The sequence below is a fragment of the Carettochelys insculpta genome, chromosome 24, assembly GCF_033958435.1.
Source record: "Carettochelys insculpta isolate YL-2023 chromosome 24, ASM3395843v1, whole genome shotgun sequence".
NCBI classification, from domain to species: Eukaryota; Metazoa; Chordata; order Testudines; family Carettochelyidae; genus Carettochelys; species Carettochelys insculpta.
This window is the reverse complement of record NC_134160.1, coordinates 3,574,272-3,600,990: the sequence shown is the minus strand read 5'-3', so window position 1 is coordinate 3,600,990 and position 26,719 is coordinate 3,574,272. Positions and strand designations below refer to the sequence as shown.

Sequence of the window (26,719 nt, the reverse complement as noted above, 5' to 3'; positions counted from 1 at the left end):
GAATACACAATAATTCATGGTAAGAAGTGAAGGATATAGTTTATGCAGGGATCATTTCAACCACCACAGTATCTACGGCAAAGAAGGTGGATGCTGTTTAATAGCTGTTCAACAACAGCACACATCAGATAGGGCAGGAAATTAAGATTATTCTATATTTCTATTATTCTATTTAGTAAAAATTTTAATTAACAATTTGATTATCTAACTAGTAGACAACAGGGATTCTGTTGTCCATATTTATTGGCCTTGGGTGCTGACTATGTGTTTCACACAAAGTTGGGAAGATCTGATGAGAGTCTTTATCATGAATGATTTACAGTTTTCCTGGTCTTTTTGAAAGGCATATGTCCTGTTACTGGTGATGTACACCATTAAAAAGCTTTAATGGTTTAAGCTCTGGTCCTGGAAAGATTGACCCACATCATTAAATTTAACTTAAAATCAGGGGGACTATTTGTGTACTTAAAAATGAGGCCTCGTATGCATTAAACGTTAAATATGGGCAAATCTTTGCAGGATTAGGGCCTCATTTTCTGCAGAAATTGATCTTTGCTGAACCTCTGACCAATAGAAATATTTCTGCAAAATTAGGAAAACTCAGTTGAAAACAAACTATCCTCGAGGTATGCACTGACAAAAAGTGAAATCAGATGGAAACTGATGTGATATTATTATTAGTGACTGACATAGCCTGGGTAATATAACAAAAACAAAATTGACTAATTTAGTTTCATTAGCCCCTCCATGTAACATGCAAAGAAACAAAAAGTTGGAACTGTGTCTACTTTTGTCTCTGGAACAATAGGATGCTGATCACAGAATGGGACAGATGCAGTTTGGTGGCTCTGTTGTAATATAAATAATAAAAATAGATTGCCTCAGGGATAAAAGATAAACAACTTCCTTTCAGTGCTAATGAGCTCAAATGTTATTAGCAGTACAGAAGAGGAAATTTGCTTGAGAATAGATTATTTGTAACCTTTCAGCTTCCTTTTAAATAAGCACATATATACTGTCTACAAGAGTAAAGTCATACTACCAAGAGGTCACTTCAAGCACGCATGACTCCCACGGGGGCTTGGGAACAACTTGGTCACTGGGACAAAGGTGCATTACCGTATCAGGCAATCCCACTGGTGATGGTGACTTGCAGCCAGTCTTCATTGAGGCCAACTGTTCCCAGGTACAAGAGGGGAGGGCACTGTGGCACGAAGAGAGGATGCAGGGATGTATGTGAGGGCAGTGTATCAGGAGGGGCAGAGGCACTGGTGCCATGCAGGCTAGGTGCTGTGATGTGAGGCATGAGGTGGGCGGGTCCTGGTGCAACCTAGAAGCATCAGTGCAAGGGAGCTGTCGGGCTGTGGTGCACAGTGGGAGGCAGGAGTCCCAGAGGGTGAGGGCACCCTCGAGCAAGGCTAAGCTATTGCAGCATGGGGGAAGGCCACGCCATGGCACCAGCGCAAAGGACGCCCTGGCATAGGGTGTTACAGCCCCATGCAGGCACGCCATGGCAGATAGTGCTGCCTGGAGTAGTGCAACCCCTAAAGTTATAACCAGCCAACCCTCCCTTTGAAGCCCAAGGCTCCTGGGTCTGCAGTGAGGCTGCAGGTTGCCATCTCCTCCCTTCCCAGCTCAGCCTCTAAATGGCTACGGTGCCCTTTAAGAGGGAGCCAACCTGGAGCTGAGGCAGCGAGGGGGCAAGCGCGCATGCGCGGAGAGGAGGGCGGAGGGAAGCTGAGCCGCCGCGCATGCGTGCGGCGCCTGCGCAGTCGGTCCCCGCGCTGGGGCTTGTCGTTGCAGCTTTAAGAGGTTCGCGGCCTGGAGGGTCCGACTAGCCCCCTCCTCATTTCTCTGAGGGAGCTGCCTAGCCCCCCTCCCCGGCAGCCCGGCCGGAGCCCCCGTCCCCCGCAGCAGTTCTCGGGGCCGACCCCCGCCTCTGGGTGTCCCCTCCCCCCCCAGGGGACGAGCGGCAGAGACCCCCTCCCCGAAGTGTGAGCGCTGCGGGGGCCCAACATGGCGGAGGCAAAGGAGGAGGGACTCGGAGCTCGTGCCAGGGTGAGCGGGGCGGGACGGGGGGGGGGGAAGAGGCTGAGGAGGTCAAAGGGGAAGGGTCAGGTGGGGGTCAGGGGGAGGAGGGCCGTGCGGGAGGGGGCCCTGCGCGCGCACGCAGCAGCGAGGAGCCGGGGGCCCCCGGCAGCGCTGGGGGGAGTGGGCCAGGCAGGCGGGGGGGAGGGGGGAACGGAGCGTCCCTTCTCCTTTGTGCCTGGGGGAGGTTGGGTGCAGCCCCTGCGAGGGCCGCGGGCTTATCGTGACCTGTCGCCCGGGGGAATGGGCGAGCACCAGGCAGCTTTGACAAGTGGTCTTCAAAAGATGGCTGTCTGGAAACCATCCTTCCCCTCCCGCCCCGCCACAGCCTGGGGGTCCTGACCTGGCTGGAGCGAGAGGCCCCAGTAAAGCGTGCATGGGGAGTTCTTGGGGGCGCCCTGAGCCAGCAAGCAGAGTCCCCACGAACTAAGGGTAGGGAACCTGCTAGCGGACATGTACCTGAATTGCTTAAAGCGTTGTAGGTGTCTCTCAAGCTGACAGTGCAAATCAATCAAGGGATTTTTAAAAAAATGCTTTAAATGCAAGGGAGTGTTTTGTAACTGGGTCCTCCGGGTGTCCTTCAAACCCTACAATTCAAATATGTTAGGTTTCATCACCCGTATTTAATTGTCTGGCTTTACGTTGTTTTTAAAGTTATGTTAATTAAGCATGTCATATCAAAGTGACTTCTCAACATGGCAGGTTCATCCAGTTCTTAGATACTCATACTGGTAGACCAACTAAGATGGAGAAATGGTGCTTTAATTACACAGTTAAGACGGCATATCTATCAGGCAGGTTATTTTAGTCACAGTGATAATGGATTTCAGTTTTTTTTTTTAATTCTCCCTGATCAGTTGCCCAAATAGCTGGTAAAATAAGTTTTAAAAAGCCTTTTTCTAAATAAATGTGTAGCAAGTCCATGACCATTTTCTAAACCTATATCAGTCACATTGGAAACTTATCACTAATAAGTGAGTCAATACTAAACTCAATTTGAGCTTCAGATTTAGAAATGAAAGTTCCATGTACCCTTATCATTTTCTGAGATGTCCTATTCTTGTGTGAGAGATACTGTTCATGGTGGAGTTCTTTCAAGCTCTGGACTTCAGAGTCTATAGAACTTTTTGTTCCCACATATAAAAGATCTTTAATCTGTTTGCCTCAAATAGCGTGAACCTTGTGATTGGTTAGTTGTAACATAGAATATGTGGATCTTCAAAATATACTTGGTGACACTGTCTTCTAAGTAGTTTTATATGGCTCAACTGCCAAAGGCCCATGGAACAAAAAATGTAACCATATTGTCTTGGACCCTGTCCTTTCAAACACTTACACATCTGTATCGCTTTATGCTCATGAGGAGTCTCACTGAAATTGGTGCAACTGCCCCACAAGAGTAAAGTTTTATGTATGTACATTATATGTTCTTGAGCATGCAGGATCAGGCTTTAATATCTTAACAGGGAGCTAGGAAGGGAGAGACTGAATGAGACATAAATACATTAGAAAATGTGAAGCAAAACTTACTTTTCATCTAGTTCACATGTGAGTAATAGAGCTCTTCTGTGAATCTGTGCTCGCTTAAGTACATTATGCAGTGTTTATTTCCAAATATCTTTCAGAGAAGATATTTGGGATACACCATTTAATGTATTGTATAAGGCTTCAACTTTTAATATTAAAAAAATCCATATCAGAGGAGATTAATGTTCTCCCAAAAACAGCACCAAAATATTTTATAAGAAATATAAATAAACCTACTTAAATTATTATAAAACTACCATTGTATTTATAAAATGGTAAAGATTTAAGTTGAAGGTTGTCTCTTAACTTCTAATAAAAATGATTTTTTTTTCCGTGCCTCAAATATGTATGTTACGTTCCTCTTAATTAACTGCAATGTACCTGTCTTGAGCAGATTACAATTTAAACAGGGCATATATTTATTTTGGTTCTTATTCTGTCACTTTTATTGAAATCAGTCGAAGTCTTTTTGGAGTAAAATAGTACTCGGGGTAAATAAAGGCGGGCAGCCTTGAGAATTTAAATTTGCATTGATAAACAAGTAGGCATCTTATATGAATAAAGCAGGTATCGTAAAGCATTTGTTAACGTCAGTATGATTCTTGTGCCATTGAAAATGGAAGGAAATGTTCTCTCATTTGAGAATGGCAATTGCTGAATTTCCTTCAGTGCTGTGAAGACCTAAACAGCTTTTCATCTTGGCAGGGAGTTACACTTGTGGTCCCTTCTAAGCCTATGATTCTCCAAAGCGTATGTAAAATGTTGCAAGCCTTATCCTTCCATACTTGGCTGCTACACATGAACATAGTGGGTCTGATTCTGTTATACATTGAGGCCAGTTCAGTGCCAAGTGGTCTTCAACTTGAAGTAAAATATACTTATACATGGTAAGGCCCTTCACACATGCAGAGCAGTGTAAAGTGGTGTTGATGTGAGAATCATGCCCAGCATTCTTGAAATGAAACAGTTTTTATCTTAACCTTCTAATAATGTCTAAATACTATTGTAGCTGATTGTATTTACCAAATTTTCTTGAACTCTTGTAGGTAACCCAGTCTAGCCAGATAGCTGTCAGCTCTCCCATTTTTATAACAAGTTCTTTGCAGCATAGAAACAGTTATTATAGCCCATTCCTGTTCTTGCTGATACCGTCTGTGTTTTGTAATCAATTATACCTGTTCAAGTAAGACTTTTCCATTAGAAAACTTTCTGTCAATCACTTGTGGATAGTGTGGCAGCTGCTCCTGCCTTCTAGTTTCTTAGCCTATTTTTTGCTTTCCGTCCTATAGTGAAAGCAACATCACGTCTCCACTCGTGAAAAAGGGAGACAGGGAGAGAACAGCAAGAGAAGTGCATTTTTTAAATGTCAGATGTCTAAAGGGAGCAGAAAAAGAGGATGTGCGAGGATCCATGTGGGGAATTACCTGGAGAAGAAATTGAACTGTGCCACAGGGAAGATTAAATGGATTGTATCAGGAATGCAGTAGGAAGTCTGGCGAGTTGGCCTCTTGTGTGGAACTGATTCCACCAGCAGGTAGCGTTTGCACGGCTAGCAGCATAGCTCACACTGAAGCAAAGACTGCATGACAGGTGAGTTTGAGACAGATAGGACATCTGCTACCCTGTTTTGGTGTTAGCGTCCTCAGAGAAAGGGACACCCGTGTAAGCCGTAAGAAAGGCTAGGGAATGGTGCTAACTTTATAACTTAATGAAATTTCTTTCTCTATTTACCCTTTCCCTTAATGCTGTCTTTCTGCAAATGCTACTTTCCAGAAACTGCACAGGAAACAAAAATAAAAATAATTGTTACTTAAAGAATTCTTATCTATAGCATTAGGCTACAAAAGTCTTGTTTGTGCAACAAATGCATACTACTTACTACGTGAGTTGAGAACTGGTAATTTTGTGAAAACTGTAGCAGCTTTGTATTTTCCATACATATTGCTGCGATATGTGATTTAATAGTGTAAAATTATGGCTTTTCTTTAGCTGTTGCCAAAAAATAAATTAGAAGGGTAAAATTGTAGTTGGTCAGATATCAGAAATGTTTTTTGTTTTTTCTTTTAATTCCTTCAGCAAGAACTAGCATCAGATTCCAGGAATACTCTAAGCTCTAATAATAATATTCTTATTAACTCACTAACACTGCAAAGATATTGCATGTTTAGAAACTTTTAAGTGGCCTTTCAAAAGCATATGCAAAATGCAACACATTTTGAAGTTTGTTTATACGTAATTTAGTTTTAATTGAAATACATTTGATATTAAAATGTCACTGTAATTAAAACTTACTAAACTGTGGTTTCATTTTTATGAGAATCCTACAAGTAGAGCACTTGCTTCTAAAACAGAATTTGAACTGTCCAGCTGTTTTTATTCACCCAGCTTATTGTGAAAATCTCTTACTTAGGCCATGATTCATCAGGCTGAAATTGCTAAAGTATAAGCACTTAGATAATTTTTCTGATTAGACAAAAGTTGCACCTTGTTTATGTGCCAGTCCACAGTGCAAGTGCTGAAATAACATTTTCACACTATGTTGGACTGCAGGATTTTAAACACAGGAGCCTGAAAGAATTTGGGTTGGATTTTCATTTATAATACTGCCACTTTATATTACTCCAACAAAAGGACTGAAAGTGAGAGTAAATATTGTCTGTATCCACTTTAAGTCTCATACTGCATGTGGTACATAGAATACTGTAGCAGGATAAATTCAGCTGAGCAAAAATTTTTTCTAGTGCAGATGTTCCTGTATCTTTGTTTAAATGTTTATTATAATTTATTGTTTTCAGTGTTATAAACTATCCCTTTGTTTCTTGAATTTTTTCAAAGTTCCAACAAGTTAAAAAGTAAGTGGATATCCTTTGCTGCTTTGTTCTGATACATAATGAAATGTTTCAGTTAATGATGAAGTATTGTTTAATGATATCGCCTATTAACATGCTTGTTTATGAAATCTGATGTCCTGTGAAAGTTGCCATGATTCTTATTGAAAATTATACTTTTTCCCATGACAAAAATGCAGCATTAACTAGAAAATTATTTAGGCAAATCAGTAGAGTTTTAGGGGGAAAAGAAAAGCCTCTTTGGGAAGATTATATAATCTGCTTTCACTCTGTGTTTCATATCCTAATGTTCAAAAGACTACCATCCAAACTAGGTTAAAATCAAGCATACAGTGAAATATTGGCGGGAGAAATAATGTGGAAATATTCACCGTGTTAATAAAAATAGGTAAAGAAATGTTTAGATACTTCTATGGTAACCAAATGTAATTTCTGACATCTGTATTTGAGACAGATGAAACATGTACAGCACTCATGAAATTTCCCCCTTACAGCTGTAGCTGTAATTATTCATAAATCTAGAGGAGAATCTCCAGTCATGCTGCACAGACAGCAAAGGCTGGTCCAACTGAACACTGACAATATAGCACAATGAAGCCTGGGATATGAACAACTAACAGCCTCCGTATCCGTTAGGCCAAAGTACAACACCTCTGTACTAAACACACAGTAGTAATAGAAAATTTAAAGCCTGGTCTTTCTTAGTTCAGAATCAAACAATACTTTTAGAGCACTGTTCAGAAAAATGTCAATTCAGATGAAACTATACAAATATCAGACCTATGATTTCTCCACTTATATAGAAAAGCCAAAACAGAGTTCTACATACAAATTTAATTCTGTAATCAGAAAGTGTAAAGTTCAGCTACCTAGCTGAATTAAAAATATCTGTAATCAGATATACAAAATAGGCTATTTAAAATTCAACAACAATATTTGTATTTTTACATGAACTTATTTTGCACTGTTTGCCTTGACCCCCATTTCCTTTTGAGAGGTATTCAGTCCCAACTTCTGTATGCTGTAAGTTTATCTTTTTTCTTAGTTAACTAAAAACATATATGCAACCCCTAGAAAGCACTGTAACTACAGGGGTATAACACTGTTGAAGCTAAACTGATGTATGTTAAAAGTTTGCTTTATCCTTAAGTTATTTTTTGTCCTTTGATTTGTAATGATGCATAATCTGGAGATATTCCATTTAAAATAACCTAGCATTCCAGACTGGTCACTAATTTTGAGATGTCCTAACAGGAATAATTTTATATTCATCAGCACCTCATACAACCTGAAGTGATGGAAGAAGAGTGAGCTTTGTTGGTACAAATGTTTAATGCAGAGCACTAGAAAAAAAATCAGTTATCTACCAAATTAGAAAACCCTCTTCATGCAGTCAGTGGGAGAAACTCAATCTCCTATTTCTAGTTTTTTCAGATTTTTATTTAAAGACTTGTTGCTTCAGCTTGTTTTCCAAAATATCCACTCTACAGAACACATTCTTATTTTTCTATTGGGGCCCTGAAGCATCATGTGTTGCATAGTGGTATGAATTTCTGTATCTTTTTTGTCTCCTGAAATTGCTTCACTGTGTCAACTATGGAGTGAATTTCTGGAAAGTATCATGGATGAAGAAGTTCTCGGCTGCTGGCTTCACTCATTACGAATATAATACTGTCATTGGAGCCAAATGCTACAGTAGAAACAGTTCAGGGGTCTGCATTAGGGCCAATAGGGTCCGCATCTTTGCTGGTTTTAGAATGTTTGTGTTGGCTATTTTTAACATGCATCTTGTACAGGCTGTCTTGCTTTTGTGTTCCCCTTTATTTATGTGGTGTAAAAGTTCAAAACTCTCTTGGGCAGCATTTGCTAGCGAGGTGTCGAGAGTTTTCAGGTTACCTAATGTTTCTGGTTTCCACCGCTTTTTGGAGTTATCCAGACTAGGTGCATCAGACATTTGAAACAAGAAGGATTACCCAGTTGAGCTGCCTCTGTAAGAGCCTGAACTACGTAGGAGAAGAGGAAATAGGAGCCAGCCATGGGAAGTAGAATCAAAAATGTCCATGAAATTGAGAGTAGGGGGAATAGGAGAATTTGGTGGCAGGGTACTATGTAAAAGATGGGAGAAACAGGCAAAGGAAATCATCAACAAGGAGATGAATTCAAAAGCTAAACAAATAACAGCAGTCCTATATCACCTTAAAGACCAACAGCTTTATTTAGTGGCCAAGACTCACTTCTTCAGAGAGCTAAATTCGGTGTCTCAGTTAGAGAGGACAAAAAACATTGTAGAAGAGATCCCTAAAAACAAATAAAGGCTTTCCTAGCTTCCATATAAGCAACTGTTGTAATTGCCACAGTACCGTTATGAGAAGGGAGGCAGCTATATGTAAATACCACAAGACTGTTTTCTGGTCCTCCAACCAATCAATATAATGTCCACCACATGGTAAAAAAGTCTGCAAACTCTTCAGGTATTTCAGCAAACAGAAGATAGCTACTACTTTGTTCTTTTAATTTATATGCAAAGCTCTCTTGCAGTGTTCTTTATTGGGGGCAGACAAGAGCCAAAATCAAAAGAAAACACAGTCTTTCTAGATTTAGCACTGCCCTCAAAGATTAGTTGTAAGCCTAATAAAACAAGCTATGTTCTGGTAATAATATAATTGCTGACAGTTAATGTGATCAACTAGTTAACCTCTTGCAAAGAACACAGAGCAAAGGAAAGCGCAACTCTTAGATTCTGGTATGCTGGTCTTCCGGTCACAATTAGTATATTTGTGGTCAACATTGTCAGTTGGCTATATTATTTGAACCCAAATAGTCTGCTTCTAAATGTATGCTGCTGTGTGGTTTTTTTTTTTTGTTTTGTTTTGTTTTTTAAATAATGTGATCAAAACTTCAATCCTGTGAGGTACTGAGTGACTGCCTCAGTTCACATTGAGCTAAGTAGGAGCAGAGAGTTCTCAGTACTTTTGCAGGATGGAATCCGCTAACTGAGGAGATGTTAATCTTTTAGAAGTAGCGGACAAATCCTTCTAAGCATACACTTTCAATCTGGAAAACAGAAGCATTCTAGTGGGTAAACGAAATATTTAAAGTCAGTTGGGTTTGGAGTAATTCATGTAACGAATATCACATCAATAACATTTGTTACTAACATGTAGATTGCCTGACTTTGATTTCATCCTGGTTTTACACCATGGTAACAACTACTTCAGATTGTCTTGATTTATAAATGAAAATTTGTCTAAAATTCTAAGTGAGTTGTAAATATGTTTCACCACAATCCAGGGATTTGGAGGATATGTATAGAATGCCTTAAATGGCAGCAGGAGGAAGGATGTACGACATGTAACCTCCCCAGTTCCTCTCACCCCTCCCCATTTTTAATGGTTGTAAATTCCATTCATCTAGAGTGGCAGGCTTGGGCTCTGTACACTAGGCTGGTGGTTTTGCAACCAGCACAACACTGCTGCAAGCCACTGCTGCCTTCTAGGGTCCAGCAGGTCAGGTAGGAAGGTGTGTCGTTTCCCTCCCCACCTTATTGCATGTTTGGTGAGGTTTTTTAATGGCAGTAAGAGTCTCTTCTGTTCTTGTTCGGTAAAACTGAAAAGTACCAAATAATTTGCATAAATATGTAATAAAGTGTGTATGCTTGTGGGGCAACCATTTGCTCAATCTCCTACAGCTTTCCTGCAGTCTGCAGCTGAGATTTGAGGGTGGGAGGGTGGGTGAGTGATGCCACTGACATAATGGAGGGTTAGGGTTTATGTATAGTAGGAGCCTAGATTTCTGGGTAAAGATACTAGCAACTCACTGTTAAACTATTTAGGGTATTCTGAGAATTTTTATTTTGGTGCTTTGGTTGCCCGATATCCTGGAATGAAGTATCACTTTACATTTTATCATGAACAGCAAGGTCAGATACAGCTTGAAACAAAAGAATGTAGCTGCATTTTTAACATGGCTGTAGATTATTAGGAACTATTTTTAATAACTGTAATTAAAGGGACATCAAGATTAGGCTAAAATCACAGTTTCAGGATGTTTGCTTGAAGAGTTCATGCACATTTCAGTTCTTCTCTAAAATGCATTTGTAATGTAATTTCTTTGACTTGAAAGAAAATAAGCAGGGTCACTGTCAAACTAAATATTTCCCCCCTTTCCCTAGACATGGAGAAATGATAGTCTTGTTGCAGCAACTTGTTGATAACTTCCCTATTGTTAAATTGAAATGTAGTTGTATTTTTTTCTGTTTAAAAATTAATTTGTATCTAAAAATGTATACAGTGTAGTAAAAATTAGAATCCCAGAGACATGTTACTGCAAAACTTTATTTTTACTATCTCCAGAAATAACACAGAAACACATTACACACCCACTGCAACTGAATGGCAGAAATAAGATGCTAGCTACAGGCAGCCGAAACAGCTGAAGCTGCTAGGGGGCTCTGTAGAATTAAATAGCAGTCTTTAATGCACAACTCTGTGGCTCTCTTATTCACAGATCTCTATGGCTCTTCTGACCTCTAGGGGTTCTCTTCCTGTTGAAGTGCTTCTTTTCCTGTAGCAGGTATTTGCAGCAGGCTGGTTCTTTGTTACCCTCTGCTCAGTTCACTCTCTAGGTGTTTTAAAGGTATGAATCAATTGGTCTCTCTGTTATTCTGCAAAAGGAGCCCTAGGAATGGCTCACTGATTAAATTTTAACTATTTGTATTGTACAGGTTTCAAATCTAGGAGGGGCAAAGTGACTGGCTAAATGCCTAACAACCTTCAAGTGATGTCATGCATCAAGGGTCAGGGAGCACTTTCTGGCCTTATTACACCTGGATTCAGGAATAGTAATTAAATTTCAAATGACTTTTGGAAAAAAAAATGTCTCTTGTAAAACTTTTCTGTTTTCAAAGCAATGGTGTAAGCTGTAGTGTATGTGCAGAAGGCGGTAGGATTTTGGAATCTGTGACAAGCTTCCAAGTGGTTGTTACAAAAGTACAAAGGAAGGCACTTGATTTCTTATATTTAAAATGTTATGCTTACCTGTTTTGCATAAAAATGAAATTGCCACTCTTTGTATTACAAATAATCCAGTAATTAAAGGTTTGGTTGATGGATGTTGTTGCAGTTTTGAATGCCATTGTAATGATGAACAAGTTTCTAATTGTTACAAATTAAAGTTTGTAGTGCTTAAATTCCAGTTAATGCACTTCTGTCACTTGTGCCAGGCACAGAAAGGGCTAGTGGTGAACATTCTGATGTTTAATAATTCTGTTATGCTTTAGAACGTGAGTAAAATGCATTTTACACAGCATTGTGATTGTTTAGGTTCTCAGGTTTAAAAGGAAGAGTTAAACTAAAGCACAGCATGTCAGATTAAATTAAGCAAATCTGATAATTCTGATAAGTAACTGGGTACCCATCTTTTCAAAAGCCTTATTTTCTTTAGACAAATTAACACCTGACCATGATTTTGGTGTGCAGATTTGAAGAGCATTTTTCTTTTTGCAACTTGAGCATGCAGAATACAAGTGAATGTAGTCTTGAAACTTTAGAAAAATATTAAAACATCTCTTATGAAAAATAGCAACATGTAACTTATGCTTATGACAAATTAATTCTGAAACTAGCAAATCTTACTACGTATCACACTTAAGTGTGCTTTACAACAGTGATGTGACAAATACATAGTAAAATAGAGCATCTTCTTTTTTTTTTAAAAAGATTTTGGCTGAAAAGTGGTACAGTAATCCTACATTTTGCTTTAATTTATTAAGATAACTTTTGTGGGTACGCTTGGAACTACAGTCACCATCTTCTCTTCTGACAGTTCCTCATCAGTGGCCCAGAACATCATCTGTAATCTGATGGCAACTGCTCTGAGGTTCTTTTGGCTGTAAAGAATGTGCATCATCAAGAAGTGTTGGTGATCTATGTAGTATGTAGGGCTCTGTCTTGCAGCCTTTGGGATACTTCATGTGATATGCAGTGTCCCCAGTTTCCACTGATATGAATAGGGGTTGAAGATGTTTCACAAAATCAGGCCTACAAGCAGCAGGATCTGGTTTACAAAATAATAGTTGCTATTTATGTAGCAACTCACATCTTTAAATAACTTTACAGATATTAAGTGATCCTCACAAAAATGTTGTGAAATGCTGGTATCTCATGCTAGATCAGCAAACTGAGGTCCAATGTTCAAATTAACTTTCTCAGGGTAATGCAGTGGGTCAGCAGCTGAGCCATGATTAGAATTTCTGGACTCCAGTTCAATATTGTGATCACTAAAACACATCACCAGCAATGTCAGGAGAACCAATTCAGGTCAAGGTGAAGGCAGTGTTAAGAATTTAAAGTGATATGGGCTTACCCAGTTTTCTCATGTTGACTAGAGCTGCAGATCTTACAACAGAGCTACCCAGAAGTATTATAGTAAGAGAGAGAGAGTCTCAGAACATTGTCTTTAATGCATCACAGCATTTTTTCCAGTATGTATACCATTTAAAGGAAAAGTCTACATACAGAAGCAGTAAGTCCTGTGGTAACTACTATAAGAATATTGTGCTCCACTGGTAAGTAGTGTGCCAGTTGTGCAGTTGTCTTTTTAAAAACCTGTGTGTAGTCAAGTCAGGACTACAAAGTGGTATAGTAATGTGAGTAGCAAGAACAATCCTTTATCTTATGTTAATACTACTTTTTGCAGCCAGCTTCCTTACAATTCTGCTTTGGGGCAGTGTAGGCCAAGCAGCTTTTTACAAGGAAGAACTTTCCTTCTACTTCCTCCTCCTGTTTGTTGATTGCCATTATTGGGCATCAACTTACAGCATCACACCAGAACATCTATATTAGCATAATATGGTAATTTATTAAAACCCCATTATTTTAATTTCACTGTATTAATGCAACAATACTGTTTTTGGAAATAGACTCTTTCGGTTTCCTATGAAATGGTTACATTACTATCCTCTCAATTTGTATTAGTTATGTACTGCTTGTAATTCATAGGATACTGTGCTGTGAGCAAATTACTCTCTACAGTTGTGTACTATTTTGTATATGAAAATAATCTCAAAACCTTGAAGCCACCACTTTGTCCCTTTTATTTGCCTATAGAAATATATTACTTTTTCTCCACAAAATTTTCTAGAAATGTTTTTCTAAAGGCTTGGGCACCACTCAAAGCTACAGCAGTGTTTAAGAAGGTGAGACTCCTAAGATTGCACTGTGACAATGAAAACATCTGCTTTTTTTAAAAAAAAAGCAATAGCTAATCTGCAGATTTATGTTTATAGGACTTGATGGGAGGTGTGTGTGTGGTACTTAGTACTCTCAACCTTCAAGGACTTCTGTGGGAGTTGAAGAATCCTGTGACATAAGAACCTTCCTTACTGAGAATTAGGCTGTCTAGCCTTAACTTTGCAAAGTTAGGAGTTTTGGGGTCCAGTTTGTTTTGATTCCTTGCTTTCTCATGGAGTATCCAAATAAGGCACTCTAGTACTCAGGATGAGTGAAAAGAGAAAAAAATACACGTGCTGTCCTGCTTGTTAGGTAGTTACTCATTGGAGCCAAAATGGAGGAAGTTGTTTTTATATGCACATAAGATAGGAAGAGGCAGGTACCTCCTTAAGAGATAAGTTGAGCACAGTTGAGTCTGTATCCCAAGCCACTAAATGATCCTGGGATTTGTTCTTTCCAAACAATAATGTGATGGTAAAGAAGAGCAGGAGCAGTAGGTCACACAGACTATGTAAGAAAGGATAAGTCAATGTTCAGGGACTAAGGATTTCCTTGGAGGTTCAGAGAGAATTTCTGTTCAATGTGCAGCAGCGTTTTTTGCTTAAAGTAAACAATCTTAGGGTACATAAGCAATGGGATGAAAAAACATACTTTATCATTTGTAAAAATCAAATATCTATACATACTTGGAATATTTTGTTCGTTTCTGGTACAAGAATGTTGGGAGCACCTAAAGACATTGAAAGCAACACATTTTAAATCTGCTAAAAGATAATTATTTATTAGAGCAAGATGTATAAACGTGGAAATTTTCCAAGAGATAACCTGGAGACATAGAGCTTCATAGGATTAAAATGGATTAGAGGTATATGTGAATGGGGAGAATTTTCATAGTTGTATTAGTTAGGGGGAAAAAAGCCATAAAACTCCTTCCTCTTCAGTGCATATTTAAATCACTTGTTGATAGGGGAAGTTTTTACAACCCCAGTAGGCACATTCAGTTGTCCATTTTGAGGATCCTTGTACCTTTTTGTAAGCACTTTGGTCCTGGCCACTGTCAGAAACTAGACCCAGAACTAGATGAACTGATTGAGTATTAAACAGTTCCTATAATAAAGCTCTTAGCTCTGGAGTTTTGTAATGAGCCTTATTGACAGTGGATAGAGAAGCTCCTCTGACACATTTAGACTTGGTACATCTGTTCCCAGTTCTTGTCTTTTGCATTAACCTAAGCGATTACATTCCAGTATGCCTGTCCCAGAGCAATTATTCCTTGTTCCTGCAGTTATTGAAGATTCCCTCAAGTTTGCTAAGAATGCCAAGAGGGGAACCATTCACAAGGTCTTCCAGCTTCTACAAAGTGCCAAAGGATTGCATAGTGCTGTGTTGAGGTGCCCAGGTTAGAGAGATCATCTACGGGATAAATGTCTCTTTAACAGTGATTTCTTTCCAGGAGACTTCAGTAATGGAAAAATTGATTTGTTCTTGAGGTGTATCTTTCCATCTTTCATGTAGACTGTATTATCTTCTGTATTACTTGTCAGATTTGTTATGGTAAGAACATATCCTGCAAATTTACTATAAAACAAGTTTCTCTTTGGCTCTATCTACCACAGAGCAGCCATGGAGCAGAAATAATTGGGATTCTAACACACCAGCCTACAGTAACTACAGGACTTCAGATCTTGTGAGCAGGTATAGGACCCAGAGGGGAGGAAGACTAGCTAGATTCTGAACACGTGGAAGTTGATGACCAAAGGCTGTGATGGAGCAAAAAAATTACTTCCCAGAGATGCTGAAGAACTCTCAAGCAAACCCAAGAATCACTTAAGATGTTCGTACATCTCATGAAGGAGAACATATTTGATCTCATGCCTCAGATCCATCATTGCCGGCTGCAACTGAAGACTTCATTCTGTCTGTTTATAGTTAAAAAAAATAAAGAACTGCTGGCACATCTGTCAGATGAATCCTCAAAATATGATTTGTCATCCTATTATATGGCTCGCCCTCAACAGTTCTGCAGTTATCTTACAGAAGCCCTATCTGCATTAATAGTAAACTAGACTGAATATTCAGTGGAACTTGAGATTACCCCTTCAGTATCACACAACATTACTTCAATTTTTAATACAAATTAAGGAAATGTGTTTGGGACTTTATGGAAAGATCACATAGAAGTGAAGACATAGCAAAGAACAGAGGTTTAATGAATTAAGAAAGCAGATATAACTGAAAAGGAAGCTTTGCTATTTCCACTGGAAGGAAATATATGTCACCAAAAGAAATTATAATAATTCTCTTGGACATTCTGGTTCTCTTTAGCACACATCTTGCTTTGAAAAGCCTCAAAGGATGTTCTCAGTGTTAACATCTCTCAGGGAATGTGTAATAAAAACATTTTGGTCTTATAATGTATAAAAAAAGAGAACCTATTTTCAATTCCGTGCCTTACTGGCATATGTGTTAAAATTCTTAGGAAATAAGGTATTATTTTATATGTGGAAAAGGGAGGATTCTCTGGCTGAATAGGTAGATTAGCTTTTGTGGTTATGCAGCCCAAAAGGTCAAAGGTCTGCGTGTTGGTATCTTCCTGTTCATAATGTGCTGGCCTCCGTGGCATGTGGGTTTGGCAAGGGCTAATTAGGACTACATTAGGCCTTAGGTTTCCTGGGGTAGAATCTTTGATCTTTTGTTGGTGTGCGTGGGGAGGGGGTTATTGGTTTTTTGTTTTTTTTTTTGGTTTTTTTTTGGTGGGGGGGAGGACAGTAGTCCAATGGAAGAAAGGTTGAAACTAAATTTTGACTTTTTTTTCCCAGTGAGGTGTATTTTTATTCTAAACCTCCATGCTGTACTTTCCTGTACACTACTAAAGCAGCTACAGTAAATGTCACTTTGCAACATCTAATGCAGTTATTTTGCAGTATAAAGTAATCTTAATTTACGAAATCTTGGATTAACACTTTTGCTAGTGGTGGGTTGTGAATTTTGTTGTAGGGTAAGTTATGCCACAAAACAACAGTTACTATGGGTAATCATGTAATGCTTTCCTTTCAACAGTTTGAAGACAAATCTAATGCAGTTTTTGACATTCCAGAGAAATGTAAGTGCTTCTTTTATTTATGTATGTATTTATGAGTAATCTAAATGTTAATGTTGTACACATTTTCCGTGTTAAAGCCAAATAGGGTGTTTTTTGAAGACCTGCACTCTTTTTTTACTTATTTATAGGTGGTAATATTCTAGATACAGAAATGTCTGAGGACACAGATCACAATTTAATTCCTGGCCTTGAAAGCATATCCTATGAAATGCAGAATCGAACAGGATCTGAAAATTCACTCTTGGATGAAGATGATTATTTTCTGAACTCTGGGGATCTTGCAGGGATTCCAGTTGTTGGGAGTGACAATGAGGACGATCATAGTTTTACTGCAAAAGAGAGCCTCCCTTCTACTATTCACACTGAAGATAGCATGGACAATGGAAAGAGAGTTACAGAACACGAACTGGACAGTGAAAAAGAACTGCAAATACAAAATGCAATCCAAAAGGACATCACTTCATCGTGTGATCAGGGCCCTATATTTAAACCTATTCGGAAGGATTTTAGCATAGCAAGAGATAATGGCAAAGAGACCTTTTCAACAAAAGAGAAAAGCAGAGAAGGACATTTCCAAGAACGTGAAAAACGTTTGGAAAAAATTCCTAAAGAGTTGGATTCCAGATTGAAAAGCAGTTTCCTTGATAAAACAGGTAACAGAATAAAACAGGAGGGGTGGGAGGGGAAGAGAACTGTATACAGACCACTCCTAAAGTTAGTTATGCTGAGGAGGGTAGCGTGTTCACCTGAATGCTGGGAAAGCATTTTACACTGAGCCCTGAAACATGATGAATGGATGTTTTATAAATTACCAATTTATGCTAGTCTGAATATTCAAGGCATTGGGCGTTTGACTTCCTGAGGCTTCTTTTGAATGTCTCAGCCTAAACTCTGTTATTGTGGCCTTATGAAGCAAGCTCAGTGAAGCGTTCTTACTTTGGTTTTGATCGTGCTCTTTTCAGTTTCTTTATACTTCCATTCTCCTTTTCCATGATATTTGTCTTTAAAAGTTTGTCGGTAATGCACTGATGCCTCTGTGAAACACGTGCTGTAATATGTGTGCCCTTCAAGGAATGTGACTTTCATAGTAGCATTGGGGGAAAATTTACTAGATCTACATTAGTGCCTCCAAGAAGTCAGCAGCTTTGAAACCCACTTTCCACTGGGACAAGGAATTTTTTTTCCTGAACTCTGTCACCAGATGGTATGGAGAGGTCCAAGGGATGCCTGGGGATCCTTTCCTCAGTCAAGGGAGCCTGAAAGTGGCCTAGTGGTTCTTTGCTACTCTAGGCACATATTTCAAACTTCCTAGGGTGTGGAAATCTTGTTACATTGTGGGATGCAAAGCTTGACAGTTACTAGACAAGCTGAATTGATTTAATCATGTTTAGAAATCTCTGGGGATGGGAAAAGACAAGGCTCTAGGACTGGCCTGGAATGAGAGTTCCTGATAGTTGCCTCTTAGGCTAGATCTACACTACAGTGATCTTTCCAAAGATGATCTTCTGGAAGATCTCTTCTGGAAGATCTTCTTCTTTCACAAGAGTGCATCCACACAAGAAAAAGCAGATAGAAAGACTGATCCGCTCTTTTTTAATGGAGAACATCCACACAGCCCTCACTCTTTCAAAAGAATGGGCCAGGGATTGAAAAATACGGCACCATGTGGACTGCTTTTTCAAAAAAAGAGCTTGTAGAGCTTATACACATGCTTTTTGTCAGAAGAAGCTTTCAAAATGAAGCACTCTTCCTGATCAAGGAGTGGAAGAGAGCATCCAGAAGAAGAGCCGCATTCTTTCGATTTGGGATTGAAAGAGCACATTTTGTGTGTGGACGCTCTGTGGGTTCTTTGGAAAAAGGGCCTGATTTTCTGAAAGAACTTGCTAACGTAGACACAGCATTAGTGTTTGCATATGCAGCAACTAAAGTATTTACTGCCGGTCCTTCATTTTGAAATGCTTGTGACTCTACTAGCATTTTACAGTCAATGCCTTATTATCTCGGCATATATTTGAGGTTAGAGGAAACACAGTTTTTAAAGTGGAGATACAAATGAATGCAGTTTTCCCTGTCCCTAGATATTTTCTGCTCCAGAGGATCATATGTTAGAAAATTATGAAGAACTTAAAGCTGAAATTTTTAGAAACTGCTTTTGCAACCTTGAGTAAAGTGTTCGTTAACCGTGAGACCTATAATAAAGTTTTCACAAACTTGCCAGACATGTAATAAATGCAGTGCCTTTTGGACTTTTTAAAAAGAGAATGCACTGAATAAATCTCCTCCCCGTGGTTAGCTGCTAGTAACCAAATAGTGGGGGAGAGGAGCAGAAAAGCATAAAAACCGGATGAATCTTCTTTGCTTCCTCATTTTGGAAAAGGTCAGTACCTAGGTGTAAGTGCAGAAATGTGGCAGGATCCTCATAATACATTCAGATGAATATAACCCACAGGCAGGGGTATTCTGCTTCAGCATTTTAGGAATATTTCACCTGTGTGCAGAAATTAATGATCTAATGGGATAACAAAAATCTTAATTCTGTCTGAGCATTATATTTTTAACTGCTTTGGGAAGGAAGAGAAGAAGCTTGATTATAATACATTGGAGTTACGCAGATACTATGATGGTGGAAATCGGCAAGACCTAGACAGATTTGAAGCAGTTTGCTATAAAAACTGTATTCACTTGTATTTAATATACATTTTCTCCAGTTACAAATCAAGTAGAAGAAACGTTACGGACGCAGTTAGCACAACAGATTCCAGAAACTAACTTCAGGGTAAGTTATAGATCCCTCAGTTTATTTTCCAGTATAGCAAAAGGTGTTTATTTTGGGTGTTTGAAAATAACTGTTTTATGTGTTAAAGTAAATTTTTAAGATATCTGCAGCTTGTCTTCAGATACATTTTTACTACTTTGAACAATCAAATACAGATTTTAATTTTTACCACTTCCTTTACATAGTGATAGTCCTGGATAGTAAAGCTGCTATATACAGAATTTAGAGAGCAACTATTAAACAAGTGGTTGGTTTTGGGGGAGCTGTTCTGTAAGGGGAAACATCATAATGGGTGAAATCCTGACTGTCCTGAAGTGTGTGAGTTTTACTATTCAGTGGGGCCGTGATTTCATCCTACGTTTGTAGAGTCTACTGTTGCTTTGTTCACAAGAGAAGAGTGTTTAAAGAAAGAAGGGAATTGTTACAGGAAAAAAAACGAAACTGTAATCTAAACACTGGATATTGTATACTGTAATTTTTTTTCTCTTGTTGCACTTCAGGAGTCTAGCTACCTGTTTGCTAGTAAGGAATCTATTGGTCAGGAGCTGGGGAATTCATTTGCACCAAATATTAGAATTAAGGAAGAGCCATTGGATGATGAATATGATAAAGCTATGGCACCGCAGCAGGGACTATTAGACAAAATTAAAGATGAGCCTAATCACTCTGAGGTGAGCCTGCCATTACTTATTATATTCTGGTTTCCTACATCCAGTCCTGCACACTGGCTAGAAATTAGATCTTGCACTTGATTGTTGGTTGAAGCGTAATTCTACTGACAGTACATCTTAATACAGCAATTATCTATCTTTTACCAGCCCCAATTCCAAAATCAAATTTCTTTTTTTCCCCTCCCATGACCACCTATCCCCGAATGTTTCATACTGTTTCAGTTGGTTAAAAATATGCTGCAATATATATATATATATATATAGGTATAATTCATGTTTTTAACTGACTTACGTGAATTGTCACACCTTAGCAGGGTACAAATATGGGCTATATCTGCTGCTTACATCCTAAAGCATAAGGGCTAGAAACAATTTTTTTGGAAATAAAGTTGGGGTATGTCTGTGCAGGGATTTTAAAAAAAAAAAAAAAAAAAAAAGGCCTAGATATCTACACAGCAACTTTTTCAGCCCAAAGCCTGAGCTTTGAGCTTGAGGCCTTGTCTATATTACCACAGGCAGTCAACCAAATTTATGCAGCTTCAGCTATATGATGTAGCTAAAGCCAGCCACTTAGGTCTGCTTACTGCAGCATCTTCAAAGTGGTACAGTGACAGCTGTTGCTCTCCCATCACCTCCACTTACTCTCATTTTCATGGTGTACCAAAGTTGGTAGGAGAGCACTCAGTGGTTGGTTTATCTGGTCTATACTAGGCGCAGTAAATCAATCTCCACTAGATGGATCGCTGCCTGTGGACCAGCCCCAAGTGAAGACATGCCCTTTAAATCGGCTGCTCCAGAGTGTGGCTGTGCCATGGGTCTTTTATCGCTGTGTGGGCATACCTGTGGAGGTTTTGAGTCACAAAAGAAATTAACCACATGCTTAACTCCCATTGACTTGAGATATAGGAACACTTAAATGCTCTCTTGAATTTAATAGAAGTTTTTGTGAACATAGAGAAAATAGTTTAATGATTCTAAGGTTAAGGCTGCCCAACTGACAGTCCGTGGACCACTGACCAGAGCATTTCAGAATTCCGCAACCTGCTTCAGTACAGTATACTCACAGCCAATTCCTTAGCACTTTGTCATCACAGTTGCACCATTTATGTTTCAGTGATGTATAAACAGGTTATCTCTGTATACAGTACTGTCTCTGTAAATGCTTACAGAACAAACTGAACATAAAATATAAACCACTACAGGTGACTTGAAGTCTTATTAAAATATGTAGAATCTGTTTGGCCAACACAAAGCTGTGCTTAGGTTTATGTGACCCTCCTGTGCAGTGAGTTGGGCACCCCAGTCTAATGGAATGAGTGTGGTAAAAGCACAGCTACGATAGGGTCTCAAAAGTTCTAACCCAAGGGCCTACAACCTGCAGGTCTGGAGCTGCTTGCAGCTCTTTAAGGACTTCTTTGTGGCTCTTGATGCTATAGTTGCAACGTGAAAAAATTCTCCTGATTATTTTTTGATGAACAGTGAACGTCCTACAGTAAACATGTATCACGTTACAAATCATTGTGTGTGTGCTGTTCTTAAAATAGGGGTTTCAAAAAGTATGGTTTGACATTATTTATTAAGGTACATCTTGTATTCACGTGCATTGCAGCTCTTGAATTATTGAGTGTACTGAATGAAAAAAAAAAAAAGGCTCTTCTTGCTGTTTTGGTTGCCGACCCCTGTTCCAACCTGTTTTTGCCACTTGGTTGTTTTGTGGACTTCAGGAAATCATTGAATTTGACAGTGCCTCAGGCTTCTGCATTCCTGATATAGATACAATATCATCCTCATAGATGGGTATGATGGTTAAGTAGTGTTTGCCTAAGGCTTTTAAAAATAAAAGGTGTGTTTGTGTGTACGTGAATAATTCTGGAATGTTCACCTAGTAATGAGAAAGTAAATATATAGTCCAACAGACTACTACAAAGCAAATTGTGGACCGAAATACTCTTCCCTAGGTAGGAGGATAATAATGTGAGGGCTCATAAATACGAATAGTGTTGATATTGCTGCCTGTTTCCTGTGTTTTGGTGTCTGTTGTAGGGTGGGGTTGTTTAGCTTATTTTTTTTTGTTCTTTTCTGTACCTTATATTCTGTCTTAGTCTTTTCATTTAATTTTCTTTGAAAATCTTTAGACCCTTGCACTGTAGTGCCTTCTGTAACCAAGTGAATAAAGATGTTATTCATAACTAAATGAAAAAAAAATTTCCTGTGTAGCAGTTAAAGCTAGAAATATTATTTTGTAACAGCTCTCTATTTAAACTGCACCTCACTTTCTATGTGCAGGTTCATTAACATTTAATGATTTTTCTTCTCAAAAGTACGGATGTATGTATTCCAAATTATTTGATGAAATATGTCATTAATTTTGTTTAGTCTAGGATTTTCTAGTTGGTAGCTGTATCAGTGTTTGCTTGGATAATATAGTATTTAATAACACTGCACTTACAGTGTTATTTTGTTCACTATAATTAAATGTTCATTTCTTTGTGTAATTTGCAAATTCTTTTTAGGCTGCATGATTTGGCTAGGAAAGCAGAACTTTGCTTATCAAAAGTTATATCAAGGAATGGCAGTGAAGATTTGGAAATAAACATGAAATTTAAATTCTTAAATTGACAACTCCCTTTGAGTAAAAAAGCCTATAGTAATAATTTTTTTTTTTTTTAAATTGAGCTATACTGAAGCTGCTGAAGGTTTTCTTAAATTGTCTTTGTTAAACTGGGAATATGATTTTCCTCCAACTTGAAGTACACATCACTCTCTTTGCAGCGATTGACTTAAGGTTGATGATTTCTAGTTTTCAGCTCAGTTGCATTGCTTTGAAATTTTCCTCTCTAAGGACTTAATTATGCATCGTGGACATCAGGGTGTGATTCTGTTCCGGTTAAGAACAGTGCCTGCAGCTAACATTATAATTAAAGTTGTTAAAATGGCTCTTTACAGCTGATCTGTAAACCTTTAAAGTTGTAGTGGTTTTCAGTTGTTTTAAAGGAACAAAATACAGTTTAATACTTTAAAAATGTTCCATCCTGTTGCACACAGATAAAACTTCACTTTCAAAAGATGAGAAACTAGAAATGTTGTAGTCTGTCAGTTCCCAAAGTGGACTAGTACCCTGGGGATTTTTTTTGTGAAATTTTAAGTGATGTAACTCTTATTTTAGTAAAAATGTTTTGAAATTTTCCCCGTTCCCAATAGAAATATTATAAAGCTTGACATTATGTACAGTATGTGGATTTTAGTGCCCCCACATGCCTATAAATAGGATAAACTTAATCTGCCTTGTAGATTTCATTATAGAACCTTGAAGGTATTGCGTGTTTTTAAAACTGTGTAAACTTTTATATGGTTCCATAAAACTATTTTTTTAAAACTTCAGAATCTGTATATAGAATGTGCCTTGCTCCTGGGTGGTGGCTGCTGTCCTGTTTAAATGTCCGGAGATGGTAATAAGGAATCCTGGTCTGAATAGAAGACAGGAATGCCTTATTCTAGTTTTGACACCTATTTCCTTTATGGCCATAGGGAATCATTTAGTCACAGTTTTTCCCATACGTAAATTGAGGATTATGTTTGTCTCTGCATTAGAAGGCAAGAGCAATTAGTTGCAATGTTTTTTGTAGATGAAAAGGTCTCTAATACCTGCTAATTATTTGTTAAGAAACATTAATTTGTTCTAAGGCATGGCCACCTAAGGCTATGTCTACATGAGAGGCTTTTCCCTGCAAAATTGGGCTTTTGTCGGGAAAAATCATGGCGCATCTACACACAAAATGGGCTTTGTTGACAGTTTGTCAACAAAACCCAGCACACCCACCAGCAGCATTATATTTCTTTGTGTTCAGGTAGAACGCTTCTCAACAGTTTCCTGTTGACAAAACAACTGTGTAGGCGTTCTGGGGCCCTTTTTGTCAACAGACGTGGCTTCTGGTTCACCCAGCAGCCCTGGTTGCAGAGCTTCCAGTCAGCGGTTCTGTGGAGAGACAGACAGGCAGTCTGACTGCTCTCCAGTAACAGAGAGGGAGCCCTGCTAGTCTATACGCTATCAAAACAAGGAGCAGTCAAGTAGCACTTTAAAGACTAGCAAAAGAGCTGATTGCATCTACACACAAAAGCAGATTGAAAAGAGCAATCTGTTGACAGAAGTTTTGCCAGGAAATCCCTTCTGAGGGTGACTTCTGTCAACAGAGGCTTATCATGCAGATGTAGCCTAAGTGTTTTGAAAATATAACTGAGGAAGGGAACATATAATTCTTGGTATGAAATCCCTGCACAGTACTACACAATTTGCATACACTGAGAGCTTTGTGCATGCAGTGGACACATGAATGATTTTTCTGTGCAACTTATGCAACAATGTCTGGTATGTCTGTGGCCCTGAGTTTTTAAGACCATAGTTTATGAAGAGTCCTAATGTTTTGGTTTCTTGGATTTTGTATTCCATAGCATGTTATGAAGGAATTAATGTAATTTAGTTTGTTTCATTGTCATTTTTAGTTAGGTTTGTTTATTTAGTCTTCTTTTCACTTTGTTCAGGAGTATGGCCAGCAGCCAAAAACTCAGGAAGGAGAGCTGAAGATCAGTGCTGTATTCTCAGTCAGTGGCAGTCCTCTTGGTAAGGAACAGGAAAGACCAAATTTAATTAAGACTTCCACATGTTTTCGTCTTCAAGAAAATGACCCCATGGGTTAGCATGCTTTTAATTTACTATCTAACTGCAGCAGAAATGAAGTCTGGTTCAGGTTATTAACGCCCTGAACACTGTTCAGCTGGAGACCTACAACATGCTTATATTACAGAACCCAGGAAAGAATTCTGTCTGATAGGGAAGCAAATGTATGTATGTAATGTTAACAGTGGTACAATTTGCTCCTGTGCAGAAGGCCAAATACGATAGTGTGTGTCCCTTTGAGTTCCCTCAAATCTAGAAGCTGGCCTTCTGCATAGAGTGAAATTTCAACCAACAAATGTTAGCTGTTAACATGTCTTTCCTCTTGGTTTTTCTAGCTCCACAGTTGACATCAGGTTTCCAGCCTGCTGTGCCATCTTCAGGCATGAGTAAAATGCTGCCTTCAGTTCCAACCACAGCCATTCGGGTTTCCTGTTCCGGCTGTAAAAAAATCCTCCAGAAGGGACAAACAGCGTACCAGAGGAAAGGTTCTACTCAGCTCTTCTGCTCCACATTGTGCCTCACTGGATACACCGTTCCAGCTTCTCGTCCACTAGCTTCTACCAAGAAGACATGCTCAAGCTGCTCAAAGTAAAGCAACATTCTCGCTTGTTCTATTAATGACTAAAATTCAGATGGGTAATAAAAGGTTTTGTTTGTGAAGTAAAGTTAGCTTGTTAGGGACGGCTATTTTATATCCTCTACTCCCTTCCAGTATCCACTTCTGCCACCAGTCTTTCCCTTCAGAAATACATTTCTTTCCCTGCCTCCACTGACTGAGCTACCTGCAATTGTTGTGTGAACTTGTTTTCTGTCACTGTAAACAACCTGTTTGTGCTTCGCCTTACAGACACTCTTTTTTCAGTTAAAATCAACGGGAAATAAAAGTTTGCCTCTCAAAAGGTACTGGGTCTCCTTCCCCTATTCTTAAAATAATCATATTCAAAATTAGATTTTCATCCTTAAGATTTAACTATATTTTTAACACATTTAACAGATGCTCTTTAACTTAAATTACTGAAGTCAATGAAGTAAATTTAAATTTCAGTAATTGTTTGTATTTCATGAGATTCCCTGAAAATTCTAGCTTTCTACCCCTACTGCCAAGTTTGAGAAGTAGCTTAATCTCTCGTCTTAGATTTTGTCCATTAAGTTTTTGATCTAAGAAGCCACCTGAGAACATGCTGTTGGCACTTTATTATATAATAGCTAACCCTTGCTGAGCTGAAGAGATTAAATTATTGAGCATGAAAGTTTCTGGTTTAAGGAATATCAGGACTTTAATGAGATGCTCACAACTCCTGGCAGCTATGGCAAAAAGAAACTTTTCACTTTATAAGCATAATTTGAAAAAACCTGTTCTGAATGAGAAAGTAGCATTGAATGAGGATTTGTCATCTACTGCTGCTGAAGCAGTTTTTAATTCCAGATAAAACATACCTTGTCCTTCTCTCCAAACTGAAACAAGAAATGTTGGCTGCAGCTGTTCAGGCTACCATCTGTATCAGATACAGACCATGATTTGAGGCCAGTGAATAGCTTCTGAGTTTAATTGTGGCAGGATCTCATTATCAAGGAGAGTTGTTTGTATGTCATATTTTTAGTTATGAAAGTCACTTTTCAGAGTGTGTGCTACTTCATCATTATTGTGTGACTTCCTCAACAACTGATGTTAGCCTCAGATTTACTGTCAGCTCAGCTTAAACATAAAACTGCATTTGTTACTTTTGTTTAATGCAACACTGTGAAAAATCTCTTACATGTTCAGTTGTCTGAAGTTCATATTTGAGTTCTGATAAATAGT

The 26,719-nt window shown here is 38.6% G+C and overlaps 1 protein-coding gene across 5 annotated transcripts in view; it reads left to right on the top strand.

Moving 5' to 3' along the window:
• Nucleotides 1-1,774: 1,774 nt before the first annotated feature.
• LOC142001109 (zinc finger MYM-type protein 4-like) overlaps nucleotides 1,775-26,719 on the top strand; it is a 59,054-nt gene continuing 34,109 nt past the window's right edge. For 2 of the 5 annotated variants that reach the window (XM_074976047.1, XM_074976042.1), the window contains exons 1-8: nucleotides 1,775-2,058; nucleotides 4,905-5,205; nucleotides 16,754-16,796; nucleotides 16,925-17,449; nucleotides 19,505-19,572; nucleotides 20,073-20,243; nucleotides 24,783-24,861; nucleotides 25,254-25,506. In XM_074976047.1, coding sequence (XP_074832148.1) covers nucleotides 16,948-17,449; nucleotides 19,505-19,572; nucleotides 20,073-20,243; nucleotides 24,783-24,861; nucleotides 25,254-25,506 — 1,073 coding nt within the window. In that variant the 5' untranslated portion in view covers nucleotides 1,775-2,058; nucleotides 4,905-5,205; nucleotides 16,754-16,796; nucleotides 16,925-16,947. Of the gene's footprint in view, nucleotides 2,059-2,323; nucleotides 2,521-4,904; nucleotides 5,206-11,078; nucleotides 11,100-14,562; nucleotides 15,093-16,753; nucleotides 16,797-16,924; nucleotides 17,450-19,504; nucleotides 19,573-20,072; nucleotides 20,244-24,782; nucleotides 24,862-25,253; nucleotides 25,507-26,719 lie in introns of those variants that run through there. The other 3 variants (XM_074976043.1, XM_074976045.1, XM_074976044.1) reach the window with 3 other exon arrangements.